The 18036-nt window shown below is 45.6% G+C and overlaps 1 protein-coding gene across 1 annotated transcript; it reads left to right on the top strand.

Annotated features, from left to right (window-relative positions):
- Window positions 1-452: 452 nt before the first annotated feature.
- LOC149441628 (uncharacterized) lies at window positions 453-9538 on the top strand. Its single transcript, XM_089657119.1, has 4 exons — window positions 453-615; window positions 702-905; window positions 1398-1650; window positions 9303-9538. Exons 1-4 carry the CDS (start codon window positions 520-522, stop codon window positions 9536-9538), a joined length of 789 nt encoding a protein of 262 aa, XP_089513245.1. The 5' UTR covers window positions 453-519.
- Window positions 9539-18036: the final 8498 nt, after the last annotated feature.

Here is an 18036-nt window from a genome sequence, read left to right as displayed (position 1 = left end):
ATTAATAAGACACAGACCTGACCGGAGAGGTGAGGAGGATTCTGGGAGGTCACATGACATCATTCTCATCTCTATTAATAAAACACAGACCTGACCGGAGAGGTGAGGAGGATTCTGGGAGGTCACATGACATCACTCTTATCTCTATTAATAAAACACAGACCTGACTGGAGAGGTAAGGATTCTGGGAGGTCACATGACGTCACTCTCATCTCTATTAATAAAACACAGACCTGACCGGAGAGGTGAGGAGGATTCTGGGAGGTCACATGACGTCACTCTCATCTCTATTAATAAAACACAGACCTGACCGGAGAGGCGAGGAGGATTCTGGGAGGTCACATGACATCACTCTTGTCTATTCTGGTCAATAGACCATTTTATTTTTGCACACATTTAGATGATGTCAGGTGGTTGATATTGTTTTATTTGTCTCCTGATCTGTAGGATTATGTTGTAAAGAAGAAGTCTAGTGGGGAGCCAATCTCAGGAGGATGGAGCAGAACCCAGAGCCTCACCATGGTGCCTCCATCTCATTCTCTGATACCTGAGAGGGAGAAAGAGCAGAAGATTCTGGAACTGACCACCATGATGGTCCATCAGCTGACAGGAGAGGTGAGCGGTGCCGGGAATTCTGGGACATTCTCCAGTAACAGACAAGGGATGTATCTGGATGGTGACTGTATCATTGTGTGTGTCAGGTTCCTATAAGGTGTCAGGGTGTCACTGTCTATTTCTCCATGGAGGAGTGGGAGTATTTAGAAGGACACAAGGATCTCTACAAGGACGTCATGATGGACAATCAGCAGACTTTGGGTTTTGTGAAGATTGTAAGGAAGGAATTTCCCCGGAATGAGACGATATTGAAGCTCACCCTGGAGATCCTCAGCCTGCTGACTGGAGAGGTGAGTGTAATGAAGGGGTTAAATCTGACTCGGCTGTACACTGGGAGGGATTCAGAGTCACTTGAAGTCTTCTGATGTTCTGTAATCAATAACGACATCCACACAAGTACTATGAATACATAAAGTGTCCGGACTCTATGAGATTTGGTTATAGCACAAGATGGCGGCATTGGTTATAGAAGAGAACAATCTCAGCCTTCGTCCAATCAGGGAGACCCATGATTACCAGCATGCCACGCCCACTGACCACTAAATCCATGGGTGACATTTCCTGGTGGGTCAGTGAGCCTTACTAGTAAACCATTAGTGACTCTATTATATGACTTCTAGAAGGAGCTATAAATCTGACCCCATTGTCATCATATCATTGGATGGAGATGTCTGTCCTTTGCTGAGTCGGCACATTGTGGCCAATCCCTGGAGAATAAATCTAGAGCTGACCATAGAAGTGAGGGATTATGGGAGAGTGAGATTTATCTTTGTATCACACAGAACTGTACAGGAGTCATGAAGAAATCTACCGACAATGACACCAGAAGGAGATCTCATCGTATGACCACAAGATCCTCGAGAATCCAGAATCCCATCACCATCCCCCCACCTCCATCCCTGATCCCTACAAGACAGAAGACACAGAAGATTCTAGAAGTCACCAAGAAGATGATGGAGCTGCTGACAGGAGAGGTGAGCGGTGCCGGGAATTCTGGGACATTCTCCAGTAACAGACAAGGGATGTGTCTGGATGGTGACTGTATCATTGTGTGTGTCAGGTTCCTATAAGGTGTCAGGGTGTCACTGTCTATTTCTCCATGGAGGAGTGGGAGTATTTAGAAGGACACAAGGATCTCTACAAGGACGTCATGATGGACAATCAGCCGCCCCTCACATCACCGGGTAAGAGGAGACTTTATTGTAAAGGAGAGAGCAGTACGGAGGATCCACCTAGATCCCCCATCATCTGATAAACACATAGAAACAATGGATTCAGTCAGTGTGTGTGTTTCCTACAGATGGATCCAGTCATGGGAACCCACCAGAGAGATGTCCCCGTCCTCTGTATTCCCGGGATTCCACACAGGAAGGTCACACCATCCCTCACTATTACAAGGTTGGTGGGATGGAGAATCTAGAACATGGACTTGTGGAGATGATATGTGGAAGTGTATGTGACCTTACATTTTACAGATGATATTTTCTCTCATTTCCTTGATTTAGAGTGGAGATCCAATCGATATAGAATTTGAGGTGAAAGCAGAAGAAGAAGAGGCGTATGTGAGGGATGATCAGCAGTCTATGGAGGAGGATGGAATAACGGGGACATTTATAGAGGAGGACACTCCTACAGAGATCAGCACAGGTGGGTCATGAACACTAAATCCATTCCTCCACCCATACTGCTCACTGATTGGTCCAGAGTAGGGCGGGGACTGGGTGATATCAGCCTGTAATCCCCTGGTCACTTTCCTGAGCTGTGTTCCCCGTCCTGTATTCCTGTATTTCTCTCGGATAATCTTCCTTCTCTGTGCTGCAGACAAAAGAATCCAGGACTTTCCTACAGCAATCCCCCCTTATCCCCCCTTATGTATTATACATGGAGATCATATCCCCCCCTTATGTATTATACATGGAGATCATATCCCCCCTTATGTATTATACATGGAGATCATATCCCCCCCTTATGTATTATACATGGAGATCATATCCCCCCCTTATGTATTATACATGGAGATCATATCCCCCCTTTATGTATTATACATGGAGATCATATCCCCCCTTATGTATTATACATGGAGATCATATCCCCCCTTATGTATTATACATGGAGATCATATCCCCCCTTATGTATTATATATGAAGATCATATCCCCCCTTATGTATTATACATGGAGATCATATCCCCCCTTATGTATTATACATGGAGATCATATCCCCCCTTATGTATTATACATGGAGATCATATCCCCCCTTATGTATTATACATGGTGTTCATATCCCCCCTTATGTATTATACATGGAGATCATATCCCCCCTTATGTATTATACATGGAGATCATATCCTCCTTATGTATTATACATGGAGATCATATCCCCCCTTATGTATTATACATGGAGATCATATCCCCCTTATGTATTATACATGGAGATCATATCCCCCTTATGTATTATACATGGAGATCATATCCCCCCTTATGTATTATACATGGAGATCATATCCCCCTTATGTATTATACATGGAGATCATACCCCCCCTTATGTATTATACATGGAGATCATACCCCCCCTTATGTATTATACATGGAGATCATATCCCCCCTTATGTATTATACATGGAGATCATATCCCCCTTATGTATTATACATGGAGATCATATCCCCCCTTATGTATTATACATGGTGATCATATCCCCCCTTATGTATTATACATGGTGATCATATCCCCCCCTTATGTATTATACATGGAGATCCAATCCCCCCCCCTTATGTATTATACATGGAGATCATATCCCCCCTTATGTATTATACATGGAGATCCAATCCCCCCCCCCCTTATGTATTATACATGGAGATCATATCCCCCCTTATGTATTATACATGGAGATCATATCCCCCCTTATGTATTATACATGGAGATCATATCCCCCCTTATGTATTATACATGGAGATCATATCCCCCCCTTATGTATTATACATGGAGATCATATCCCCCCTTATGTATTATACATGGAGATCATATCCCCCTTATGTATTATACATGGAGATCATATCCCCCCTTATGTATTATACATGGAGATCCAATCCCCCCCCCTTATGTATTATACATGGAGATCATATCCCCCCTTATGTATTATACATGGAGATCATATCCCCCCTCATGTATTATACATGGAGATCATATCCCCCCTTATGTATTATACATGGAGATCATATCCCCCCCTTATGTAATATACATGGAGATCATATCCCCCCTTATGTATTATACATGGAGATCATATCCCCCTTATGTATTATACATGGAGATCATATCCCCCCTTATGTATTATACATGAAGAGCATATCCCCCTTGAGATTTTTAATATCAGACCCAATATTGTTTATAAATATATTAATAAGTCGGGGTCCCAACACTGAACCTTGGGGTATCCCAAGTATACCACATCCACCGCCACCCCTCTGTCCAAGTATACCACATCCACCGCCACCCCTCTGTCCAAGTATACCACGTCCACCGCCACCCCTCTGTCCTAGTATACCACGTCCACCGCCACCCCTCTGTGCAAGTATACCACGTCCACCGCCACCCCTCTGTGCAAGTATACCACGTCCACCGCCACCCCTCTGTGCAAGTATACCACGTCCACCGCCACCCCTCTGTCCAAGTATACCACGTCCACCGCCACCCCTCTGTCCAAGTTTACCACGTCCACCTCCACCCCTCTGTCCAAGTATACCGTGTCCACCGCCACCCCTCTGTCCAAGTATACCACGTCCACCGCCACCCCTCTGTCCAAGTATACCACGTCCATTGCCACCCCTCTGTCCAAGTATGCCACATCCACTGCCACCCCTCTGTCCAAGGATTTGCTCACCTCCAATCTAACCTGTTTCATGATGGTTTAATCCCAGCTCACCTCTACATGTTGTCTACAGTAAACATTTAAGCTTCCACTGATTACAGAATACTAATACTGTGAGTCCTGACCCTTATACTATATAACTTGTATATTACATACTCCTGACCCCTGCACTATATACTCTATGTTGTACATTACATTCTCCTGACCCCTGCACTATATACTCTATGTTGTACATTAGATACTCCTGACCCCTGCACTATATACTCTTGTACATTACATACTCCTGACCCCTGCACTATATACTCTATGTTGTACATTACATACTCCTGACCCCTGCACTATATACTCTATGTTGTACATTACATACTCCTGACCCCTGCACTATATACTCTATGTTGTACATTACATACTCCTGACCCCAGCACTATATACTCTATGTTGTACATTACATAGTCCTGACCCCTGCACTATATACCCCATATTGTACATTACATCCTCCTGACCCCTGCACTATATATTCTGTGTTGTACATGACAACTCCTGAGCTCTGCACTATATACTTTGTTGTACATTACATACTCCTGACCCCCCCGCACTGTATACTTTATGTTATACATTACATACTCCTGATCCCTTGCAATATATACTCTATGTTGTACATTACCTTCTCCTGACCCCTGCACTATATACTCTATGTTGTACATTACATACTCCTGACCCCTGCACTATATACTCTATGTTGTACGTTACATCCTCCTGACCCCTGCACTATATACTCTATGTTGTACATTCCATACTCCTGACTCCTGCACTATATATTCTATGTTGTACATTACATACTCCTGCTCTATATACTCTGTTGTACATTCCATACTCCTGACCCCTGCACTATATACTTTATGTTGTACATTACATACTCCTGACCCTCCCCGCACTATATACTCTATGTTGTACATTACATACTCCTGACCCCTGCACTATATACTCTATGTTGTACATTACATACTCCTGACCCCTGCACTATATACTCTATGTTGTACATTACATACTCCTGACCCCTGCACTATATACTTTAAAGGCAAATTTGTCTTTTTTAGATTTTGGATCAAATCAAACATTACATAACAGGAAAATTATAAGAATATCAACAATAAAATGGGCAAGAATAAAGCACAATATAGGTAGTAGTATGATTCATGGGGATGGAGAAATACGTATCCAACCAGAGCTACAAAAGAGGTGTCGCCAAACAGGTGATATTCAACAATAACAAAATCATACCATAAAGCCTAGAAAATATACCCAATCAGAGAGCAAGGGAGAAAAGGGGGGGAGGGAAGGAGAATGGAGACATCAGATGGAAAGATATTGAAGGAAGAGAGGAAAGTAAAGGGAGAGAGTCAGGAGACAGGCATGGTGACAAGTGCAGACAAGGTGACCATCCATCGGTATCCCAGCAGGGTGATCCCACTGGTTGTACCCCAGCATGGACTACAGAGCCTCACCGAGGAACACACCAGGGGGAGTGGGGCACGACTCCATTAAAGCACAACAGGGGTACACAAGTCTCGGAGAAATGGGGCCAGACTGACCACAACAACTTGTGTTTATCGTATCATTAGCAAATGCCAGCATTTCCTCCATACACATGGTATCATTAAGTACCGAGACCCACAGGGGGAGAGGCGGGGGAGTAGCCGATTTCCAAAAGAGAGGTATCAATTGGCAGGTCGCGGATAGAAAGTAACACAGCAAATATTTCTTCTGCACAGCCAGTGAACCCGGTAAGATAGAGAGGAGAGCAATTTCCGGCGAGGGGGTCAAGGACTCACCATAAATCTTGTCATATAGAGCAAAGACCTGTCACCAGAAGGGTTGTATTAGGTCGCAGTCCCACCAGATATGGAGCTTTGGTACAGCCCCAGCATAGATTGGATGTACAAGGAACTATTCTGTGTAAAGAGACGGGGTCTCTGTACCATCGAGAAAGGGGCTTAACCATTTCCATACCGGGCAATTTTACACCTTCCTGCCCAGGCCAGTTTTCACGTTTCAGCGCTCTCACACTTTGAATGACAATTGCGCGGTCATACAACACTGTACCCAAACTAAAATTGTATCATTTTCTTCACACAACTAGAGCTTTCTTTTGGTGGTATTTAATCTCCGCTGGGGTTTTTATTTTTTGCTAAATTAACAAAAAAATCAAAACATTTTGAAAAAAACACACGTTTTTCTTTGTTTCTGTTATAAAAGTTTGCAAATAAATAATTGTTCTTCATAAATTTAGGCCGAGATGTATTCTGCTACATGTCTTTGGTGAAAATAACCCAAATTAGGATGTATTTTATAGTTTGTAGGAAAGTTATAGAGTTCACAAACTATGGTATATATCAAATATTGATCAATCCTGAAGTACTGACAGCCAATCTAATTTCTTGAGGTCCAAGAATGTCAGAACAGTACAGATATCCCCCAAATGTCAGGACGGTACAGATATCCCCCAAATGTCAGGACGGTACAGATATCCCCCAAATGTCAGGACGGTACAGATATCCCCCAAATGTCAGAACAGTACAGATATCCCCCAAATGTCAGAACGGTACAGATATCCCCCATATGTCAGAACGGTACAGATATCCCCCAAATGTCAGGACAGTACAGGTATCCCCCAAATGTCAGGACGGTACAGATATCCCCCAAATGTCAGGACGGTACAGATATCCCCCAAATGTCAGGACGGTACAGATATCCCCCAAATGTCAGGACGGTACAGATATCCCCCAAATGTCAGAACAGTACAGATATCCCCAAATGTCAGAACAGTTCAGATATCCCCCAAATGTCAGAACGGTACAGATATCCCCCATATGTCAGAACGGTACAGATATCCCCCAAATGTCAGGACAGTACAGGTATCCCCCAAATGTCAGGACAGTACAGATATCCCCCAAATGTCAGGACGGTACAGATATCCCCCAAATGTCAGAACAGTACAGTACAGATATCCCCCAAATGTCAGGACGGTACAGATATCCCCCAAATGTCAGAACGGTACAGATATCCCCCAAATGTCAGAACGGTACAGGTATCCCCCAAATGTCAGGACGGTACAGGTATCCCCCAAATGTCAGGACGGTACAGATATCCCCCAAATGTCAGAACAGTACAGATATCCCCCAAATGTCAGGACGGTACAGATATCCCCCAAATTTCAGAACGGTACAGATATCCCCCAAATGTCAGGACGGTACAGGTATCCCCCAAATGTCAGGACAGTACAGATATCCCCCAAATGTCAGGACGGTACAGGTATCCCCCAAATGTCAGGACAGTACAGATATCCCCCAAATGTCAGGACGGTACAGATATCCCCCAAATGTCAGGACGGTACAGATATCCCCCAAATGTCAGGACGGTACAGATATCCCCCAAATGTCAGGACGGTACAAATATCCCCCAAATGTCAGGACGGTACAGATATCCCCCAAATGTCAGGACGGTACAGATATCCCCCAAATGTCAGGACGGTACAGATATCCCCCAAATGTCAGGACGGTACAGATATCCCCCAAATTTCAGAACGGTACAGATATCCCCCAAATGTCAGGACGGTACAGATATCCCCCAAATGTCAGGACGGTACAGATATCCCCCAAATGTCAGGACGGTACAGATATCCCCAAATGTCAGGACAGTAAAGATATCCCCCAAATGACCCCTTTTTGCAGAGTAGACAGTCTGACGTACTTCATAAGAGGCATAGCGAGTTCTTTGAAGTTGTATTTTTTTTGTCATTTTTCAGAAAATTAAAAAAATTAGTTTCACTATTTTTTTTTACATACTGTCACCAGTGCAGTACAGCCTCATCATATAACTGGCATGGCGGTGATCAGAGACACTGACTGGTGACAGTATGAAAAAAAAAATATATTTTTTTTTTATTTATTTTTTTTTAAATTTTCATATTTCACTATGTGAAGTGATCAGTATTTTTTTTTTTTTTTTACACAATTTGCTTATAGCAAAGAATTACTTTGCTATAAGCAAGCATTTACCTGAATGACATTGATTTCAGTCAGGTTTTTTTTTTGTGCTTAGCTGTGATTTGGCCACAGCTAATCACATGACATGTGCATGTGATTAGCTGTGACCATTCACAGCTAGACACTAGTATACAATGGATGGCATGAATGAAGCCACCCATTGTATAAAACTGTCATGTGACCTGCTGTGATTGGTCACAGCAGGTCACATGGTATCGGTAATGGGGTCCGATACTCAGATCTGTCATCAGCTGTGTCTGAGGTACATGGCCGGTGACAGATTGTGCCGCTGCGTGGCTCTGCAGGAGTGCAATCTGCGCCTGTGCGGGATGACGCCATATGGCGTCCACCCAGAACGCTGATGACATTTGCCGGCCGCCATTCGGCCATAGGGCGGGGGGCAAATGGTTAAAGTTATTTTCTTGTGAATAACAAGAAATAGAGGTGAAATAGAATGACGTGGACCAGTCAGCCGCCAAGATGTCTTTATCGAGATCTCGCGCCCACGCCTTGGTGTAGGGAGGGAGATCGGAATAAAGAGCATTGTGTAGACCTTTATATAAGGAGGTTAGGGCATGTCTAGGCAGATTAAAGGGGGAGCATAGCCGCTCAAACTCAGTAAGCGGACGATGAATGTCGGAAGAAGAGTGTAGGAGTTTGCAAAATGTGGATAAGTGTAAAGTGGTCAACCAATCCCGAGATCCGCCCCGCAGGAGCGGAAGACCTGATTGAGGGCAGATGAAGTCTCGGGCTACGGGCCATATGGTGCGTGTAAAGGGACCAATGACAGAAGAGCCCAAGCCCTGAGGGAGAGCAGGGTTGTCAAACGGGTGATAAAGGAGAGGGATCAGACGATAAAAGAGCAACAATGTCCCGTTGGTACCACAATCACATTACAGCCACAGTCAATGGGGATAGGCCGAGAAAACGCCGGTGGTCTCGACTATAACCCCACGGCAAAGCCTGAAGATCGACCGGAGACAAATCTTGTTCAATCATACAAGAGGCTTTAAGGAAGGGCCTGGGAAACCAGTCAAGGATCCGGGCCAGCAGTATGGCTCTGTAGTATAGTTCAAAGTCCGGTAAACCTACTCCGCCACTGGACTTCGGGTATGAAAGCACCCTATACTTTAATCATGATAAACCTTGGCGCCAAATCTAATTGAAAGGGAATGTAGGGAGAGGAAGAAACTCTTAGGGACAGTAATTGGTACAGTCTGAGAAATGTATAGTAATTTCAGTAAGGTGTCCATTTTGAGGGTGTTGATGTGGCCGAACCAGGGCAACGCCAAAGCACCCCAGGATGCCAGATCCTTTTGGATATGAGAAAACAAGGGTAAGTGTGATGGAAGCATAAGGAGGACAGAACACACAAGGCAGATGGCAAACACTTAAAGCTTTATTAAAACAGACAACAGTCACTCAATGTGGAGTAGTGCAGGGAGAGAGAGTCCAAAATACTTGTAATCCAGCCCCGGTGGGAAAAGTTAAAGTCTCCACAGCAATTTGTAATCCAAGAGGCAGTTCATAAGCAGTCAGATAGCACAAGGGAAGCATACACTCACGCAGGGCTGATGCGGTGGTCTCAGGAAGAGCTGATATGGTGGTATCAGGAAAAGCTGACAGCATTTCAGGCAGGGCTTGTCAGGGCTCCCAGGTGTGACCAGAGATGTGTGACTGACGCAGGGAAACGCAGACCTCAGATATGTTATAAACAATATAATTTATTAACACTAACAATACAAACATAAACGCAGTGCAATACTAAAACATAATACAGTGCAAACAAACCAAACCACCCACAGATAACAGTACATACAAGCAAGCGTCGTCAGGCAGGCCGGGTCAATATCAATAGGGCAGGTAGGTACAGGGGGAGCAAGCGGAGATTGGTCAGGGTCACAAGCCAGGGATCAGAACAGGTAGCAAGCAGCGTGGTACAGAGGGTCAGACAGAGGGATGGTCAGGAGCGAGCCGGGATCAGAGCAGGAGAAGTCAGCAGCGGTTCAGAAACAGGATGCAGGTCAGAAACAGGATGCAGGACAGAAACAGGATACAGGGCCCAGGACAAACACACACCAAGGCAGAGTCTGTGGGTCTGGCCATCCCTTAAATACCCCAGCATAATCAGTTACAGGTGTTAGCTGGCTGCAAAGTTGAGTCTCTGATTGCTGGGAACACCCGCTGGCCAGCCCTGGTACTGCAGATCAAAAGGCAGGTGAGTCCCACCATAGCTGGCCAGTCCATTCCTGACAGGGCTGATGTAGCTTCAGGGGTCTCCCTTCCTTCAATGGGGCTCAGGCAGAGCCAGGGGGCCACTATAGTCCAGCCACAGCTGGACCCCTCAGTAGTTGCACAGCAGAAATGGCACACAGGAGAGACCAGCACTGACCTCTTAAACTCCCTGAGCAGGACGAGAGGTGGAGGGGGGTCATTAGCAGGATGGCAATGGAGGGACTGGCTTAATTGAGTTTAGGGACATTTTGGATGACACTGGAGAGAATGGACAGGAATGGAACTACAGTAATTTAATTTGTAGCTGTAAACAGAAAAGACTGGTTGGACAGGATGGACACTGAAACACAATTATTGAATTTGCAGCTGTAAACAGAAAGGACTGGTTGGACAGGATGGACACAATAATTGAGTTTGCAGCTGTAAACAGAAAGGACTGGTTGGTCAGGATGGACACAATAATTGAGTTTGCAGCTGTAAACAGTGTAACAGTGGGGAAAATACATTAATACAAAAGTAAGGCACTAATTAGTGGGGAAGATATTATAATTAGGCAAACGACTGGTTGGACAGGATGGACACAATGTAGGACATCTGGGCACAACACAATATTTAGATTTGTAGCTGTAAATAAGATAACAATGGGGGAGGATACACTAATTTAATTTGGGACCTTTGTGGAGGGGCGCGAGCCCAAACCTATCTGTTCTAAAGTAAGACGTAAGAAACGCTAATCAACGTGATTGAACGCTTTCTCAGCATCAAGTGAGAGGAGGCAATCCTTTAAGCCATGTCGCTTGATATAAGAGATGAGATGGACAGTTTTAGAGGTGTTATCCCTAGCCTCACGACCTGGGACAAAACCAACCTGATCACAATGAACCAAAGTTGGTAAAAAAGGTGAGAGGCAGTTCGCTAAAAGCTTCGCAAAAAGCTGAACATCTAGGTTAAGTAGAGAGATTGGGTGGTAGCTACCGCAGAGAGATGGGTCTTTATCCGGCTTCGGGATAACCGAAATGTTGGCCAACAAAAAGGCTGAAGAAGGCACATTCAGATCGTCGATGGTATTAAAAGCTTGGGCTAAAATCGGGGCCAGTGAGGCGGCAAAAAATTTGTAAAAGCAAGGGGTAAACCTGTCCAAGTCCGGGCACTTACCTGCCTTCAGGGCCTTGATCGCCCCAAGGACTTCCACAGTCGAGAAGGGCTCTTCCAGAGCCACTGCATCCTGAGTATCTAACACAGGCAGTGCCGTCTCCGTAATGTATTGAGACATAGCCGTAAGAGAAGAAGCAGGAAGAGTATCAGGATGCACTGCGGATAGGTTATAACGTTGAGAATAGTAACGCTCAAACGTGGATGAAATTCCTCGATTATGGTAGTTTTGTATTGGCGGGCGCCTTGATGTTGTGGATTGGACGATGGTATGGCCGGGGGTGGAGTACTCGTGCTAAGTGTTGACCACATTTATTTGTTAGGAAGTAGTAAGTGTTGCGTGCTTTGTCTCGTGCAATAAGAAAAGAAGAATCTAACAGTTGAAGTAAATCTCTGCGAGCATTAGTTATGTCCACCGCAACCCTCGGGTCTATCGTGCTCTTATGAGAAGATTCCAGGCACACAATGAGTAAGAACAAGCGAGGCATTTCTGCCGTTCAAGACTTTTTTAAACGAGCCATGCTTAGTAAGAACTCTAATAACACATTTAAGAGTCTCCTATTGATTAAGAGAGACGGTTGTGTCTGAGGAGTGATCAAGAACAAAATGTTGTATAGTCTGCAAAGCCTCTGTGGTACACAAAGAATCCTTGAGCAGAGTATCATTCAAGCGCCAAGAAATGTGGCGCAAAGATGATGATCGGTCCTGAATCGTAAGATGTATTGGGGCATGGTCAGACCACAGGAAGTGACCGATGGAGGAAGAAGTCGGACAATCAAGGAGAGACTGCGTCACAAAGAAATAGTCAATACAACTGTATGACATGTGAGCCACAGAATAATAACTATATTCGTGCTCCGAAGGGTGTTGGGTTCACCAAACATCCACAAGGTGTAGGTCATGCAGGCGCGACTTAATAAGGGATAAGATCGATGAAAGGTGAGAAGATTTACCCATGGAAGAGTCCAGGTCTGGAGAAAGAGCTATGTTAAAGTCCCCTCCAACAATGTAACAGGGACCCCCAAAATCGGACAGCTTAGAGAGCACCTTTGCAAGAAATGGATCATGATCTTGGTTGGTAGCATATACATTCGCCACCGTGAAAACAAAATCTTGGAACTTTAATTTGAGGAAGAGGTATCGACCCGCTGGGTCTATTAGTGAGTCCAAGACCTCCGGGCCAAAGGTATGATGTAAAGCAATCGACACCCCTAGAGATCTAGCCAGCGGGTTAGTACTATGATACCATTGAGTATAATAATGATTGTGGAGGACTGAGATACCATCGGAGCGGAAATGAGTTTCCTGAAGGAGCAGTATCTGCGAGCCATATTTGTGAAAATGATAGAGCATCTGACCCCGCATCTCCGGAGTGTTGAAGCCCCTACAATTAATAGAGGAACATTTAATTTGGAGTCATAGTCATTGGCAGTGGAGCAAATAGGAAAAAGACGCATCACAAACAACGCTGCGCAAAACCTTTCCCGAGCTCTGAGGAAAAGAAAGAAGAAGAAGAAGAGAAAGGATAAAAAGAGAAGGGAAAACAAGAAAAAAAGGGGGGGGGAGCAGAAAAAGAATGAAAAGCAGAAGAAAAAAACTAACAGACAGACAAGCTGTCTGAAAACACATACAGTGTGGTACAACACAGTACACTGAAGACCTAGGTGGGGAACGTCAAAGGTGCATGAATCTGATCCCGACCCAGGCCTCCCACAGGCAATTAGTAACTTCAGGGAGGGTCCCCCTCAGACAAGAATGACCCCCCTTATAAAACATATTCAATGAACCCTCAAACAGGCATGAAAAAATAGACACCTTCCTCAATAGATAAACATATACACATAACCAGGTGCAGATGAGGTGAATAGAGGGAGGGCCCAAGGGCCCTGAGACCATGGCTGGAGGCACCCCAGTCCACCACAGCAAACGGCGACGGTGTCACCCGAGAACAATCCTTGAGCCATGGCCCCAGGGCCCGGAAGGCAACAAGCACAAATATAAAAGTCACTGAACCAACAGGAGCAACCAAAAGAGGCAATCAACCCATAAAAAAATAGGAAAAAGGGTGCAAACGTCTCAAATTACTTAGACAGTAGATCATCTTTCTGGGAAGAGGACCTGGAATGCTTCTTTTGGACGGACCGCTGCCAGGGAGAGGGAAATGGGTGACCTGGTGTCGGGAGCTGAAAGGACCAGTCTGGGAGGGACACCTGAGGTAGCTCGAGCACACCTAGGAATGTGGGACAGTCTCCAAGAGTGCAGAATTGAGCGGATTTACCATGCTGTGAAGCTTGAAGTTGAAACGGAAATCGCCAATGATAGTGGATATGCCTTTCCAGCAACATCTGAGTGAGAGGACGCAGAGCCCTGCGCATGGCCAGAGTCTGGTGGGAGAGGTCAGGAAGTAGCATCACCGGCACTTCATTGAATACAATGGTATCCTGCAAGCTGGCTGCACGCATGATGGCGTCTTTGATCTTGAAGTAGTGAACCCTGCACAAGGTGTCATGAACAAAAGATGGATCAGGATTCCTGGTGCCCAGCGTGCGATGTACTCGATCCGGCTCTATAGGAGTGTCTTTAGGTTGCTGTAAGAGTTGATCGAAGATAGCGGTAACCACCGCGGCTAAATCTTTAGATTCAATGGATTCTGGGTGCCCCAAATCCGCATCTTGTTACGGCGGTTTCTGTTCTCAATGTCATCTTGTTGGTACATGAGATGTTGTATAGGGACCGTGTGGGAGTTAAGGGTCTCTTTGTGGGTTTGTAAGGCGTTAGTTATGCCATCAGCGGTACGTTCAATCCTTTCCAGACACGTACAAACGTCTTGTTTAAGAGCAGAAATGTCCTGTTTGTACGCTCAATATGTTTCACACATTGCTCAAAATCCGTCTTCATAGGGAGAGATTTGATGTAAGTGTGTAAGGATCGCATGTGGGACTGCAGATCCCAGCTATCCTCAGAACAAAGAGAAGCCGGAGAAGGGCTGCAGGACCCCTGTGTGTCCTGTGGTCTTAGTGTAGAAGAGGGGCTGTGGGACCCCTGTGTGTCCTGTGGTCTTTGTGTAGAAGAGTTGTGGGACCCCTGTGTGTCCTGTGGTCTTAGTATAGAAGAGGGGCTGTGGGACCCCTGTGTGTCCTGTGGTCTTAGTGTAGAAGAGGGGCTGTGGGACCCCTGTGTGTCCTGTGGTCTTAGTGTAGAAGAGGGGCTGTGGGACCCCTGTGTGTCCTGTGGTCTTAGTGTAGAAGAGGGGTTGTGGGACCCCTGTGTGTCCTGTGGTCTTAGTGTAGAAGAGGGGCTGTGGGACCCCTGTGTGTCCTGTGGTCTTAGTGTAGAAGAGGGGTTGTGGGACCCCTGTGTGTCCTGTGGTCTTGGTGTAGAAGAGGGGTTGTGGGACCCCTGTGTGTCCTGTGGTCTTGGTGTAGAAGAGGGGCTGTGGGACCCCTGTGTGTCCTGTGGTCTTAGTGTAGAAGAGGGGCTGCGGGACCCCTGTGTGTCCTGTGGTCTTAGTGTAGAAGAGGGGCTGCGGGACCCCTGTGTGTCCTGTGGTCTCAATGGTGAAGAGGGGCTGTGGGACTCCTGTGTGTCCTGTGGTCTTAGTGTACAAGAGGGGCTGTGGGACCCCTGTGTGTCCTGTGGTCTTAGTGTAGAAGAGGGGCTGTGGGACCCCTGTGTGTCCTGTGGTCTTAGTGTAGAAGAGGGGCTGTGGGACTCTTGTGTGTCCTGTGGTCTCAATGGTGAAGAAGAGGGGCTGCGGGACCCCTGTGTGTCCTGTGGTCTTAGTGTAGAAGAGGGGCTGTGGGACCCCTGTGTGTCCTGTAATCTCATAGCAGAAGAGGGGCTGTGGGACCCCTGTGTGTCCTGTAATCTCATAGCAGAAGAGGGGCTGCGGGAACCCTGTGTGTCTCGTAATCTCCGCATAGGAGAGGGGCTGCAGGACTCTTGCAAGTCCTGTGGTATCAGTACAGGAGAAGGTGGTTTTGCAGGATCCCCAGGGAAAGAGAGATAGAGCCCCGTGGGCTTACCTGCCCATCTTCCGGCAGCCCTGTGTATAAGAGGGATGAGGAGGGGAGAGCCATCAGTGCCATCTTTGAGGCCGGGGTGCCCAAGGCCTCGGCCGTGGATTGGGCCAGGAACCGGATTATTGTGCCACCAGACCGGTCCCCCGTTGCTCCCTGGGGGTCCAGTGTTGTTTCTTGCACATAAGGATGAATGTGGAGAGCCTGGGAGGAAGATAGGAGCCTGTGAAGGAGGTCCAGGCCAGGAGCTGTGCAGAAATGCTGCATAGATGGTCATGCGCCAAGCCACGCACCCCGCTCTATATACTTTATTTTGTACATTACATCCTCCTGACCCCTGCACTATATACTCTGTTGTACATTACATACTCCTGACCCCTGCACTATATACTCTGTTGTACATTACATACTCCTGACCCCTGCACTATATACTCTGTTGTACGTTACATACTCCTGACCCCTGCACTATATAATCTTTGATGTACATTGCATCCTCCTGACCCCTGCACTATGTACTCTGTTGTACATTTCATACTGCTGACCCATGCACTATATACTCTGTTGTACATTACATACTCCTGACCCTTGCACTATATACTCTGTTGTGCATTACATACTCCTGACCCCTGCACTATATACTGGCTGTTGTACATTACATACTCCTGACCCCTGCACTATATACTCTATGTTGCACATTACATACTCCTGACCCCTGCACTATTTACTCTATGTTGTACATTCGATACGCCTGACCCCTGCACTATATACTCTATTGTACATTATATACTCCTGACCCCTGTACTATATACTCTGTTGTATGTTACATACTCCTGACCCTTGCACTATATAATCTTTGTTGTACATTACATACTCCTGACCCCTGCACTATATACTCTGTTGTACATTACATACTCCTGACCCCTGCACTATATACTGGCTGTTGTACATTACATACTCCTGACCCCCGCACTATATACTCTATGTTGTACATTACATACTCCTGACCCCTGCACTATATACTGTATGTTGTACATTACATACTCCTGACCCCTGCACTATATACTCTGTTGTACATTACATACTCCTGACCCCTGCACTATATACTGGCTGTTGTACATTACATACTCCTGACCCCTGCTTTATATACTCTGTTGTACATTACATACTCCTGACCCCTGCACTATATACTCTATGTTGTACATTACATACTCCTGACCCCTGCACTATATACTCTATGTTGTACATTACATACTCCTGACCCCTGCACTATATACTCTATGTTGTACATTACATACTCCTGACCCCTGCACTATATACTCTATGTTGTACATTACATACTCCTGACCCGTGCACTATATACTCTATGTTGTACATTACATACTCCTGACCCCTGCACTATATACTCTGTTGTACATTACATACTCCTGACCCCTGCACTATATACTGGCTGTTGTACATTACATACTCCTGACCCCTGCTTTATATACTCTGTTGTACATTACATACTCCTGACCCCTGCACTATATACTCTATGTTGTACATTACATACTCCTGACCCCTGCACTATATACTCTATGTTGTACATTACATACTCCTGACCCCTGCACTATATACTCTATGTTGTACATTACATACTCCTGACCCCTGCACTATATACTCTGTTGTACATTCCACACTCCTGACCCCTGCACTATATACTCTATGTTGTACATTACATGGTACAGACTTCTTCTCTCCCCTCTCCCCCCACTGCTATATATACGCATAATATGGATTCTCTTTTGTTCCCCCCATTTCCTCCCAGCTGGACATTTTATATCGGATGATGTGATTGGAGCACAGACTTTTACATGGTGATAATAATGTGATCACATCCTCCAACTTTGGACCCTTAAACAGAAAGTGATAATGAGGGAGGAGTCAATACCCCAATGTTGGTGGTCTTCAGGATCAGTCCAGTCTCCATCTTGGTTGTTCTCCCCCCATCCTCACTCTCTGACCTCTGGTGGGGCTCAGCCCCGCTGTTCTTCATGACTAAATCATGGACTAAATAAGGAAGTGCAGTACTTCTTGTGTTGGGAAGATGGCGATGAGTGATAGAGGGG

The sequence above is a fragment of the Staurois parvus genome, unplaced genomic scaffold (genome assembly GCF_062004578.1).
Source record: "Staurois parvus isolate SC_StPar_1 unplaced genomic scaffold, SC_StPar_1.0 ptg000965l, whole genome shotgun sequence".
In the NCBI taxonomy this organism is placed as follows: domain Eukaryota; kingdom Metazoa; phylum Chordata; class Amphibia; order Anura; family Ranidae; genus Staurois; species Staurois parvus.
The sequence above is the reverse complement of the archived record's forward strand: the minus strand, read 5'-3'. Positions and strand labels throughout refer to the sequence as shown.

Bases quoted from the DNA above. Each gene is read 5' to 3' on its own strand.
- LOC149441628 (XM_089657119.1), top strand. From the start codon at position 520: ATGGTGCCTCCATCTCATTCTCTGATACCTGAGAGGGAGAAAGAGCAG. The intron at 906-1,397 runs GTGAGTGTAATG...TGTATCACACAG, and splicing joins TCAGCCTGCTGACTGGAGAG to AACTGTACAGGAGTCATGAA. The intron at 1,651-9,302 runs GTGACTGTATCA...GTGCGTGTAAAG, and splicing joins ACAAGGGATGTGTCTGGATG to GGACCAATGACAGAAGAGCC.